Source organism: Gallus gallus, chromosome Z (genome assembly GCF_016699485.2).
Source record: "Gallus gallus isolate bGalGal1 chromosome Z, bGalGal1.mat.broiler.GRCg7b, whole genome shotgun sequence".
Taxonomy (NCBI): domain Eukaryota; kingdom Metazoa; phylum Chordata; class Aves; order Galliformes; family Phasianidae; genus Gallus; species Gallus gallus.
Window position 1 is genome coordinate 50,625,353 of NC_052572.1, and position 12,266 is coordinate 50,637,618.

The 12,266-nt window shown below is 42.2% G+C and overlaps 1 protein-coding gene across 6 annotated transcripts; it reads right to left on the reverse strand.

The window, feature by feature from the left end:
- Window positions 1–452: 452 nt before the first annotated feature.
- MACIR (macrophage immunometabolism regulator) lies at window positions 453–10,975 on the reverse strand. 6 transcript variants are annotated; one of them, XM_025145016.3, is made up of 3 exons: window positions 10,854–10,975; window positions 5,129–5,495; window positions 453–2,886 (listed from the first exon to the last, which is right to left on the reverse strand). In XM_025145016.3, exon 3 carries the CDS (start codon window positions 2,863–2,865, stop codon window positions 2,242–2,244), a length of 624 nt encoding a protein of 207 aa, XP_025000784.1. In that variant the 5' UTR covers window positions 2,866–2,886; window positions 5,129–5,495; window positions 10,854–10,975; the 3' UTR covers window positions 453–2,241. The 6 variants fall into 6 exon arrangements, with proteins under 6 accessions (XP_025000784.1, XP_040512308.1, XP_046761545.1 ...); XM_040656374.2 differs by lacking the exon at window positions 5,129–5,495 and adding an exon at window positions 9,081–9,187; XM_046905589.1 differs by having other exon boundaries at window positions 10,739–10,975.
- Between the last annotated feature and the right edge of the window lie 1,291 nt (window positions 10,976–12,266).

Below are 12,266 nucleotides of genomic sequence, written 5' to 3' on the forward strand. Positions count from 1 at the left end.
CCTTCATTTGGCAGAGACTGTCCCTCTTTAACATACAGAAAACAGGTAAAGGATTTAGCAGATCTGATTGAGAACATTACAAATCAAAACGTCAGTATCTTAAGTATCCCTGTGAGATCTGCAAATGATATTATCCTGTGCAAGCACGCTGGCAAGTAAGACACAGAACAGATAAACCCCTAACACATTTTTCATGTTTGAACTTGGCAAAACAGACCAGCCTCCAGCCCCTCTATGAATGTAGCCATACACTGACAGCACAGGTCCACATTAAGAAACACACAAACAACTTTTATAATTGCATGTCTGAATTTCTGAAGTAACGAAGTCCTAAGCATTAATGTCACATTAGTACCTGCCTTAGCGTTATGTCTACAAATGATCTCTTGGCCTTAGTAGTACTTTTTCTAAATGTCCTCTTTCTTCTTCATAGCAAAGACTCCACAACAATAGATATTTAGCATCTTTTTTATTTTTTTTTTCAGCCAGAAATACAGTTTCAGACGGTATTTCAATAAATAGTGGTGTTTATTCCTTAAGCAATATCCCCAACTTCTTTGGCATCTGACCATATTGTTTTTCAAACTAAAGACTATATAGGAAGATTTTACTTTTCAGATCATTGTTCAATACATCAGTTTTACAGAGGTGTAGTTAACTTAAACATACATATCAGTTAACAAACCTAGAAGAGAAAACCCAGGCCAGTAAAACACAGACAGCCAGGCTGCCTCCATTGACAGCTGTGGAATAACAATTGGATTGGTATGAACTCTCCAACTTCCACAGCACATGAGCCAACCAATGCTTCTTATTCACTTTGAACAAACAGAAGTAGAAAAGAAAAAATGTATTGTACTGGAAACAACTGATTGAATAAGTTATGTTTCAAAACAATGTTATCTTAACTTCTACAGAGGTAATCAACCAAAACCAAGTCACACACCGATTCAGTAAGAGATTGCACCTAAAAAAAGTCTAATAACTATTTTTCATTTTCCAACATAAGTTACTAAAGCATTTTAAATACATCTAAGAATACAGCTGTCAAAACTGCTTTTGATGTCACGTTTGGATAAAAATTTCTTAAGCAACCAGTGTATTCAATCTACCCTCAATAATCCAGGATCATCTCTTCAAGGCTAAACACAGGAATATTTCACTTGCACTCCATCAGAAAAAAATCCATCTTACAAATCCCTGTAGAAGAGTTCAGTTCTTCAAATCAACTAAATTTCCAAAGCAACAACAAAGTTATTTGACATATTCTACTAATATATATGTTACAGACATAATGAATTAGAATTAGAACACTGACATACCAATGCAGACATTCTAGTGTATTTCCTGGAATCTAAAGTGAATCCTTGTTTAGGTGTCAAGACGATGTAAAAAAAATCCCATTAACAAAAAACCTTCATTTCCCAACAGAATTTTATAGTATTCAAATATGCATCCTGAAAAATTCTGTAGAACAGAGGAGGCAAAGCAGTTAGTTCCATGCAGTGTCAAAAAAAAATTTAGTGTGATTAAAGTAGCAAATGAAGTGAAGTTTATTTTCATAGAATGACTCTGGTAAGAAGGATCTTCAGGTTTCAACCCCCATATTTACCCCTGCATTTATGAGTGAATTTCCCCCTCATCAGCAGTGCAAGACCAATTTCTAAGCTGTCTAAATATCAAACAATTGAGTTCAGCCAAGCTCACATTTCTTTCAATGATGTTAAGAAAAACAAAAACAAAAACAAACTCATACATATATTCTACTGTAGAATGCAGGAACAAAAACTAAAGAGAAAAGACCCCCAAATTTGAGTACTTATCCAAGAGCAGTTTCTAACATCAAGCCAAAATTAGCAACAACCAAGCAGACATCACCAATTTTTCAGTGTTAAATTACTGTAGATACTAGATCTAACTGTACAAAAAAAAAAAATCCCAAACCCAAAAAAACCAAAAGCATTTTTAAAATTTCAGAATTTTTGTTGTTAAAAGGTGTCCAAAGAAATATCCCCTAGTTGCAGTCAAGTTTGCATTAGAAGCTGCTTTTTCAGGAAAGGTTTATCCTTCCAAGTATTTCTAACACATTGCATTATCTAGATTTCATTCAAATAAAATTTCTGATAACATTTAGCTGATACAACCACCTACAGTGTGGATAGTCATGTACACAGTACAATAGTGGATCTTTGCAGCAACAGATAAACAATCAGAAATTGGTTGTACATTTGAAAAGATAGCTCATGTGTTATTTCTCGCAAACATACGGTCCCCTCTAAGGGTAAGGTGTTGGAGCTGGTATTGTAGCACTTCTGTGTCAGCAGGTTCCTTAATGCTCATTTTGTCTAAATTGAGGTAGTCCAGAGATTTTGAGTGAGCCCTTTTACCTTTTAAAAGGCAAAGAGGCAGGGGACCATGAAGTGCTTTGTAGGGTTCATGCGGTAAAGCCTTAGTGCATTTATCCCCTGAGCTGGGCATCCGTCTCCTCCTCCTTCCATTTACTGCTGGAATCTCATATGGCTGATAATACCTACTTCTAGCTTTGTACAAACGGGAGGAACGTGCAAGTCCTGAATCAAGCTGTTTGGAGCGCAAGTTAGGCCCAGATTCCCCTTTACTCTCTTCATTCCCTGTACATTTCTGGGCGAGTTTTAGTAGCTCCTCTCCAGTCGCGAAGCCAACCAGGTAGTTAGAATCCATGTGGAGGATCTGATATCCCGAAACCGTCCGTCGCATGGGTGAGCAGGGGGTACTGGAGCACCGTGGCTTCTCAGCTTCCGTTCGGCCTGCAGCACTCACCTCTGCCATGGGCACTGGGAGCGTGGATATGGCACTTCTGGACTCTCCGTTGATGTCAACTTCCATTTTAGACACAGTGCTGTTCTCCTAAAATAAAACAGAGCCTGTTCAGAAATGGAGCCTTTATACAATATGACAGGCTGAGAAAGGATTGCAGAAATGAGATTTTCTATCAGCCGGAAGTCAGCACCAATACCTCTCTGTTCAGCTGCCTTATGAGCCGTGGGGTCTCCTAACAAAGCAATTACTGACATCTACCTTCTAAAATAATTCCAAGCAGTTTTAGCAACAGATACGGGAAATATATTCCTGATATTCCTGTGTTCAAAACATTCCCATTATTACTGTACAAAAAACAAGCATCTTTACACTCCAATTCTTATTTTAGTCCATTTGACCCCTTACATTCCCTCTTTTCAGGCCAACCGTTACCACATCCATGCTAGTTTCTCCCATATTCAGCTGCACATTTTTTCCATTGACAATAATGTCAGAAAACACAGTTTTAGAAAACTTCTGTCTAATAGCTACTACCTAGGGCACGACCACGGAGCAGGCACTGCAGATGTGGGAACAGTTCATATTACACTGAAAGAGCAGCATCCTGACTGTTCAACAGCATCTTTCTAGGCTCTGAGGAAGTCTCCCACTTCCAAAAACCATCACCTTATTCACAGTTAATCCAATGAAAACACATTACTTAATCTAACCTATATTTAACAGAAGAAATAGTATTCTGGTGATCAATAAACAGTGTAAGTTAAGCATCTCACAAATAACCTATGTTCTGATCTCTGTGCTACGTTTTTTTCCTGTTCGTTTTGGAAATATTGTGCCCTCTGTCTTCCCCCACAGCTATTCCTAGAACACAATTTGGTATCTTTTTAACACAACAACTTCCTGCTACAAGTCAGTGCCACTTCTAACATAAAAAGATAAGGTCGATATCACAGCAAGCATATGCTAGTGGACGTCCAGGCACAGAGAAATCAACTCTTTTCAGTATCATTTACACAATCCCCATGCCACAGCTATTGCAGAAAACAGAAAGGTCACTACTTTTTCTCCCCCCCCCCCCAAACTATGCTCCTCCCATTGTCAGCCCCACCTTTGCTCTTGATAGTAACTAGTGACTGCTTCACCAATGCCTTTCAGGAGGTGGGGGGCATAAAAAACCACAGTTTTTTAATGGAGACTCAGAGAAGAAAGAAAATTCAGTGTGCAAGCTGAATTCCCAACTTCACTATGAGTTCAATAATATTTTCATAAGTGAAACACTTTTTTTTTTTTAAACAAATTTACCAGTTGGTAATAGCATGTGAAGGCTGCTACTTGCTGCCAGTCTGATCGTAGGCAAGAATGGAATGAGCTAAGGAGGGAAAATTTCGCCTCCATTTCAATGAACCTTTTGTAATCAGACACCCTAAAAAGTCCCATTCAAGATGACTCTCAATCTTAACATATGAGAGAAAGCTGTGTGCAGATTTAACTTGCAAAAAAACCCAGAATATCCATCTGTATGAAAAATCTAAGCCTATCTTGTTTCTACTCAAGAATCGGAAGGGGACAGAATAGGTAACACTCCAACCTCTACCTCTTCACTTAACCTCAAATCAACATTGCTGCTCCAGTCCTATTCTAATAAATGTGCAGTGAAACAAACCACCATAGTTTTTGCTAAAGAGGATTTTGTTTTTGTCACAAACTTCTACTACAGAGAGATTGTTTCGTCTCTGTAGCACAGTATCTTCCAGTAAGACACTAACACGGTAATATTTTCAGCCAGGGAGCTACGGTCAGGAAAATTCCAAGATTACTGCAAGCGTAGCATAGAAAACTCTTGCACTGAAACTTTTGGCTACCATAAGCTTTAGCCAAGAAACAAACATTTAACTGTTCCTGTTCTTTGAATTCCTGATTTTTACCCTGCAGTTCAGAAACTGTGCTAATAGCTTTCTAGAAAGATCCAACATGTTCTGTTCAAAAGTTTAAACAATGCTAGAAAAAGTGCAGCTTAATCCTAGATGTATAAATAGAATTAACATACAGCAGGTTTAGACCTGAATCATTATGTAGCCACGTGTAAACAACAGCAATCAAATAAATCAATAAATAATCCATCCTCTGAGGAAAGAGAGTAAAGAAAGGGTGTCTCTGCGCACTTACTGAGTTTAAAAAAAAGCAAGCCTTGAGAACTGGAAATCTCTCTTCTAAGTACAGCTTTTAAAATTAATTGACTTCAACCTGAAACATGGGTGTGTGTCCTGGTAACAGAAAGCAATCAACTTCAAAGAACAGCTAGAAGCAGGAAAGAAAAAAGAATAATGACCCTTCAATGGTCCAAAAACAGTACAAGGGGAAAATCTGAGGAGAAGAAGGCCTTCAAGTGAGCAAGCTCCAGCCTAGTACTTAAGTCTGAAGCTGCAGAACTTCCATGTCTGCACTGTGGTGCATGAAGCAGAAATCCGACAGACATTTGAACACAACAGTAGCGTCAGAAGCCAAATTGCAGGATTTGGTGCCATAAACATCAGAAGCTTAAGGGAATAGCACGGCTCGTTGGTGCGAGGAATGACTGGCCAGCTCCACAGGCAGAGGTCCAAAACTCAGCGTATATGTGTTCAGCTGTTCTCTCCCAAGATTTAATGTGACTGACTCAAGCTGCCATATGGCTTCAATATGCTTTGTTTCCTTATCTGGTAAAAAAAAAAAAAAAAAAAAAGGATAGAGTAGCATTACTTAAGACTTCTATAAAAAAAATCATCTGATAGCTTCACAGTATCTGCGAATATAGATTACAGTACCTACGAATACGTTTAACACTTCTAAACTGAATTTTTAAGCTATCTCCATGGTTCTCTACATCAGATGACTACTACTAGGTTTGTTGCTGAGTAATAGTGTAACCTTGTCAGTAATTATCAGCATCAACTATAATACTGAAGAAAAACAGTGCTTTAGTTCAAAAAGACGAAGTCTTTACATTACAGATCCCCATCTTCTTGCTTCTCAGGGATTGCCAATTCAGGATAATTTATAATTAAAAATTTGCTATAGAATGAATACAAGGAGAAGATAAACAAGATGGCATTTACTTTTCTTTGCTGCTGCTTCACTTTGCCGCTTTAAGTAGTACAGGAAATTACTGAAGGTAACTGCAAACTAGAGGACTCATTCGATCAATACACACTAAAAGTGGTTCCAAGATGCACTTTACTTAAATGAGATTTTTACAAGATTATAACAATTATCTTTAAATTACAAAGCAGGCTCTGCATATAAAGGAATCTGGCCAAATCCAGCTCAATATTGACAAGGCTGGCTAAACCACAAAGAAAGAATTATGAACAGAAATGAAAGGTTAACTATTACAAATAATTTTATTACCTCAATGAACGCATCAGCATGCTCGGGATAGATATCTGACAGCAAAAAATGACAAGATAAGAAGCCTCTGCTTTTTACACATATACCTGTCTGATTTCTGAATATTTCACAGAAGTTACCAAATGCCACTGAAGGACTGACATGTTGCAAATAAAAAAAATAGAAGTGTATTACACATTAATATCACACTAATATACACATACTAAATTGTTTGTTGTCTTGGATTAGAGCCCTGAAATGACCTCTAGTCACACGCTCTCACTGCACTAGATACCATTTTTTTGCCTTTTTTCTCCCCAAATCATTCTTTTTTTTTTTTCCTGTTAAATGTTTTACTTATATTTGTCTCCTCCTCAAAGAGAGGGTAAGTGTCTTAAAAATAAATCACTTTGAATTATTCAGTATCTAAAGACAAAGAAAGATGAAGAGGGGTTTTCCCTGACAGTCCTGAGTTTCATACACAACCTGTGTTATTTCAAAACCACCAAAATAAGCCGCTCTCAGAAAAAAAAACTGGTTCTCTGTAAACTGGCACATTCCCACTGTTACTTGTCTATCTACTAGGAGGTGAAGTAATTTGAGAACATGCCCTGCAGATGCATTTTATTTGCTGTTGTTTATTTAGATGAGCATTAGATTCCTGCCCATCTGAGTACTGTTGTTTGGGTTTGGGTTTGTTTTTTTTTTTTTAATCTTTTTCTTTTCTTTTTCTCTAGATAAGAAGCCATTTGCTAAGAGCCACCTAGATCTCACTCACTGAGAAAATTCTCTTAATCTGTATATGGAAGAAGGGAAAGTGGCAACAGATGCAGCACGCTCAAGTATCAAACATATCAGGCAGAGACAGCAACTCAAGCAGTACCAGTTCTGGTGATTCCCATTCTCTATGCTTCTATTACTTAATACACACAATGCATTTAAGAGGTATGTCCATTAAACATGAGGAAAGAATGCAGGAAGTAATGTCACCCAGCATCTGTGAAGTCAACAGCTTTTTTATGATGTATTTTAATCATCTCTGTGTGTGAAAGGGAAAAAATAAGGTTTACATCTTTGCCCTAAGAGTCCAGAAAAAAAAAAAATCACATGCATGCAATATGTATACACTGAAATATCACCTTGATCTGCTGCCAATGATGGACACACTGATGGAATTACATACTTGCAAAGGTTTCTGGAAATAATTATTTGCAGTCTGCAATTAAAACACTAAGTATTTAGTGAAAGCATTGTATCTTTAAGACCAACACCGTGTTTGTAGAGACAGGAAAACAAAAAGCAGCAGCATAGAACAAGCTCAAGACAGGTACTGCTGAACTGTAAACATTCCTCAAGACTTTCTGTTCCCTAAGACAAACGCTATACTATTCCAAGCCAAAGAAAAAGTAGCTGGAGGTAACGTTACGTTATGAAATGCAATTGTTTAACAATCAGGTGATTAACAGCTCTTAGTAACAACTTAAAATGACAACTACAGAATCACAGAATCCGTAGAGTTGGAAGGGACCTCTGAGGGCCATCTTGTCCAACTCCCTGCCATGAACAGGGACACCACAACAAGATCAGGTTGCCCAGGGCCTTATCCAGCCTACCCTTGAAAGTCGCCAGGGATGGGGCATCAACCACAACACTGGGCAAGCTGTGCCAGTGTCTCACCACCTCACTGTAAAATACTTTTTCCTTACGTCTAACCTAAATCTATGCTTCCTGAGCTTGAAGCCATTTCTCCTTGTTCTACCAGCACAGACCCTACTAAAGAATCTGTCCCGTTCTTTCCTGCAGCTCCCCTTCAGATACTGAAAAGCTGCTATCAGGTCACCTTGCAGCCTTCTCTTCTCCAGGCTCTCTCAGTCTGTCCTCATAGGAGATGTGTTCCATTCCACAGATCATTTCTGCGGCAAAGTTACTGTCACCAAGAGCAGATGAAGGATTAAGACCTCCAGCAATCTCAAGTATGGGGCAACATTACTTGTACCACATAATTGGTGCAGAACAGATTGCTAACTGTTTTCAAAAAAAAAAAAAAAAAGCACATCAAATTTCCAGTAACATTCCTACTGCAAGAAGCAAGAACCAGTTAACTAATTTGTTAACTCTTGCTACTGATTTGGCTTTCAACAGAAAGCAAGTCTGAGCCAGAAATGATTCATCAGAACGGAGAGGGCCACAAGTGAAGTGCTGAGGAACTACAGCAGCAGCCCCAGAGATGAGCTCCCCTGGCTGATCGGCAGCCAGAAGACCAGGTCAGCACCACAGTGTGCCATTAAGCCCAGCAGAGACAGGAGGAATCTCAAAAGCAGGTCCAGGCTGATGAATTTTGTATAAGGAGGCTTAGTAAGCAGGAAGAGCAAAAGAAAATGGTAGGAAAGACGGCCATTTAGTATCTTTTTGCCAAGCTACAAGAGAGAAAAGCATTTAAGGGGGTACCTTTTCTGGAACGTGTACAGCCCTCTAAATAAGCAATGTCCCTTTCTTTCAGGCTGGAGTCCCCCTCCTCAGTCCACCATTAGCTGATGTTCCTAGCCAACACAGAGCAGCTATTTGCTATTACTGCTTATCAAAAGGCTGACTGGTATGAGACACAAAGTTCCTGACACAAAACATTGCGTTCTTTAGTTAGTAACTGCCAAAGGCTAAGGACGCATTCTTCACAACTGCATTTCATGTTTTCACATCTTCACTTTCCACCTTAATAACCAAAATAAGTAATTTTCAAAAGTTGTCTTCTCACAAGTTTTAGGTTAGCTGACTTCAGAAAAAAAAAAAACTACCACACAGCACAGCTCAACTTGTCAAAAAAAAAAAAAAAAGACTCCCTTTTTAATACTGAAAATAAAAAGAAGAGATCATTTAAAAGATATTGCAGATTTTGTTGAATAAGTACTGATTTTTACCTTTAAAAAAAGGAAACATGAACAGCAATGAGGGCGTCCACTGCTCCTACATCTGACGTGAAACAGGTGTTGAGCAGTGTGCTGTTTCCATGTCTGAAAACACAGCCCTGGAGATAACATTTTGAAAACATCAGCCTAAACAAGAACAGTTCTGCATTCAGCTTTGATTAGGAACAGCAATACAAAGACACTGGTTAAAAACTCTTGTAGTTATTGGGGAAGATGCTATATTTAATTCATGTGATTTACTTTGCCGGATTTCTCGTTTAACTGGAGCACTCCAGATGGATAAGTAGCTCTCCGTCTCAAGGTGATGTAATCTGAACCAGATATTTAGGTATTTGCTGAAAAGGTACATCTCATTCGCTTACACCATCCATTCCGCAAGAAGACCAGCTCCTAAGCTCCCTAAACCAAAGAATGCAATGGCTTTAAAGTTCTCTCCTTCCTTCTCAAATACTCCTTCCTATTGTTAATGCTGGCTAAACGTGTTCATGTAAGCATAACGCAAACAGGGGTGAATATTAATAAACGTCCAACGGCATACCCAAGTACAGTGCATTTCTTTTTACTACAACAACAGCCAACTGAAAACTTTGACCAGGAACGCTGGGTTGGTTTGACTTTACCCTAACACATGCACATAATCGCACGATTATGCAAGGCTGGTGGCCAGGCCTCCAGAGTAAGGCTGGTCAAATGGGGGGATTATAAATGGCTACAATGTAGGTACTGTTATGCAAGAACTTCACTTCAATGGCCACACCGCCCCTGTCTCCCTTCCCTCCATTTCAAAGTCAGGGAGAAACTCCCTCCTCCATCTTTACTATTCTAATAAGAGCTCTTCCTCGAGGACGGGGGGAAAAAAAACAGCAGCAGGGCAGCGGGAAGGGATGCTTTCAGGACGGGGATGGGAGGGAAGGCTGGAAGAGGGATCAGCGCAGCGCACACCACAGCCTCTGCCCCGGGGCGGCCCTCGGGGCGTATTGGCGCCCGCTCCCAGCACGGCTCCGCTGCACCGACCCGTTCCCACGGGAAGCATCCGTGCACGGAGGGGCACACAGGCCTGACGAAGAGACACAGAGACGAGCAAGGACACGTTCGCAGAAAGCATCAAGCATCCCTTGAACATCATTCACTGCTTTCTGTGCAATACGTACACACACATTCCCTTTTACATCGGTTAAAGCCCCTACGTAAAAGAGCATCGTAATAACCGCACCAGAAAAGTGTGCTCCTAAGACCTGTGGAGCACTTGGAACTGTGCGGAGCATTTGTCGGTGACGAGGGACCACCTGCAAAAAGGCGCACGCAGCAGCGCGGGGACCGCAGCCGGCCGCAAGGGGCAGCCGGGAAGGATTACGGTTGGTCACGCAGAGGCACAGCGCGGTACCGGGCTGCGGGGCTCAGGGCAAACATCGGCACGGAGCGCCAGCTGCCCTCCCGCTCCCGCCGCCGCACGCGGCCGATCCCCGCAGGCACGCCCGGGCTCCCGCTCGAAGCCGCGAGAGACAGCCCTCGCCTTCCGCCCGGAGCCGCGCGCCGCGGGGCCGAGCCCGCCTCCCGCGCGAAGGCCCCGGGGACGCCCTCCCGGCGGCTTTCAGCCCAGCACGACCCTCGGGAGCGCCGCGACCGGGCCCAGGCGACTTCAACCGGACCTCAGCCGGATTCCCGCCTTCAACGCCGGCCACCGCCGCCTCTCCGTCTCTCCCACCGGGACTCCCCCGGCTCCGCCGCGGGAGACGCAAATGCCGAGCCCATCCCGCCTCCTACCTGCGCTCCAGGGCGGCGGGCTCGGCGCAGGGCGGCGGCGAGGGACGCAACGGATGGCGGAGGGAGCGGCCAGGCGCTTCCCTTGCTCGTCCCGGAGCGGCCCCGCCCCGCTCGACTCGCCCGGGGCGGGGCGTGCTGTCGGTGGGCAGGCCGCCATCTAGCGGCCGCATCCCGTCCCGCCTTGCCGCCTGCCGCACCGCTCCTCCGGGGCAGGGGCTGCCCGGGGGTGCGGAGAGATAGAGGGGGTGCGGCGATCTTCAGAGAATGTTTTTGTCCAAGTATCCAACCTAAACCACCCCTGGCACAACGTGAGGCCGTTCTCCCTCATCATATCACTAGTTACACGGGAGGGCGGCCCCCCACCTCCCCACAACCTCCTCTCAGGGAGTTGTAGAGAGCAATGAGGCCTCCTCTGAGCCTTCTCTTCTCCAGACTAATAAAACCATAGAATCAGGCATTGCTCACACACATTCTCTCAAGAAGGAGCTTTGTTTACTACAGGTACCTTATCACTGTGCACGTAGCCATAAAAAGGAAACAAGTAATCACTTCCTGGCAACTTCCAGTGGACTGGAAGCATAGCTCTTCTCAGCCTACGAACCGCTGCGGTATTTCCGCATCCATAAAACATGAGTGCTGACTAGATACAAACTTCTACCAATGGTTTTGCCAACAACCAGTTTCACCATTTCTCTATTCTGGTATGTACAGGACCAGGTTAAGATGCGGTTACTGCACCTAACATTGTAGTTATTGCCTAACTTGAATTCTTCAAGTAAAAAAAAAAAAAAAAAAAAAAAAAAAAAAAAAAAACCAAAGGGAGTGGAAAAGAAAACATTAACTTCACAGTTATTATTTCTTTTTTAATTGTTGTTGAGAGCTGAACCGTGCAGCTGGGTCACAGGTATTTCTCATTGTACTGGGCTGGAGCTGAGCCAGCTTTTGTTCCTAAGCCCTCTCCAAAGACTTGCTTTTCAGTACACAGCTAATGTCTGTTACCTTTCTTGGCAGTACATAGAAGTCCACTGCAAAAAGGCTGTGCTCCTGTCTTCTGATCCCAGTGGTCAAGCTGCAGCCATCTTTGTTGCTGTGGCCTTTCATGGCCTTGCATGGCTGAGGAAGGAGCTGACAGAAGACATGCACCTGCCTCGCCAACCAGTATGCACTGAGATGCACCTGATGTTTGCTTCTTGCATATTTTGGCAAGGACTACTCAACACAGGGAGAAAGAACAAGAGTTTTGTAAGGTATTTCAATTACAGTCCCTTTTGTCCTTTTCCATGCAGCAAAGCAAGCTCAAGTTTTCCCAAGACTGACAACTGTTTTTCATTGTATTTTTGCAATGCTCTCAAAATCACCCCAGGCTTTACGTGCTGAACAGACACATTGATTTGCTTGGTATTTGTTTTCTGT

Excerpts from the sequence above, each read along its gene's own strand:
- MACIR (XM_004949299.5), bottom strand. The coding sequence starts at position 2,865 with ATGGAAGTTGACATCAACGGAGAGTCCAGAAGTGCCATATCCACGCTC.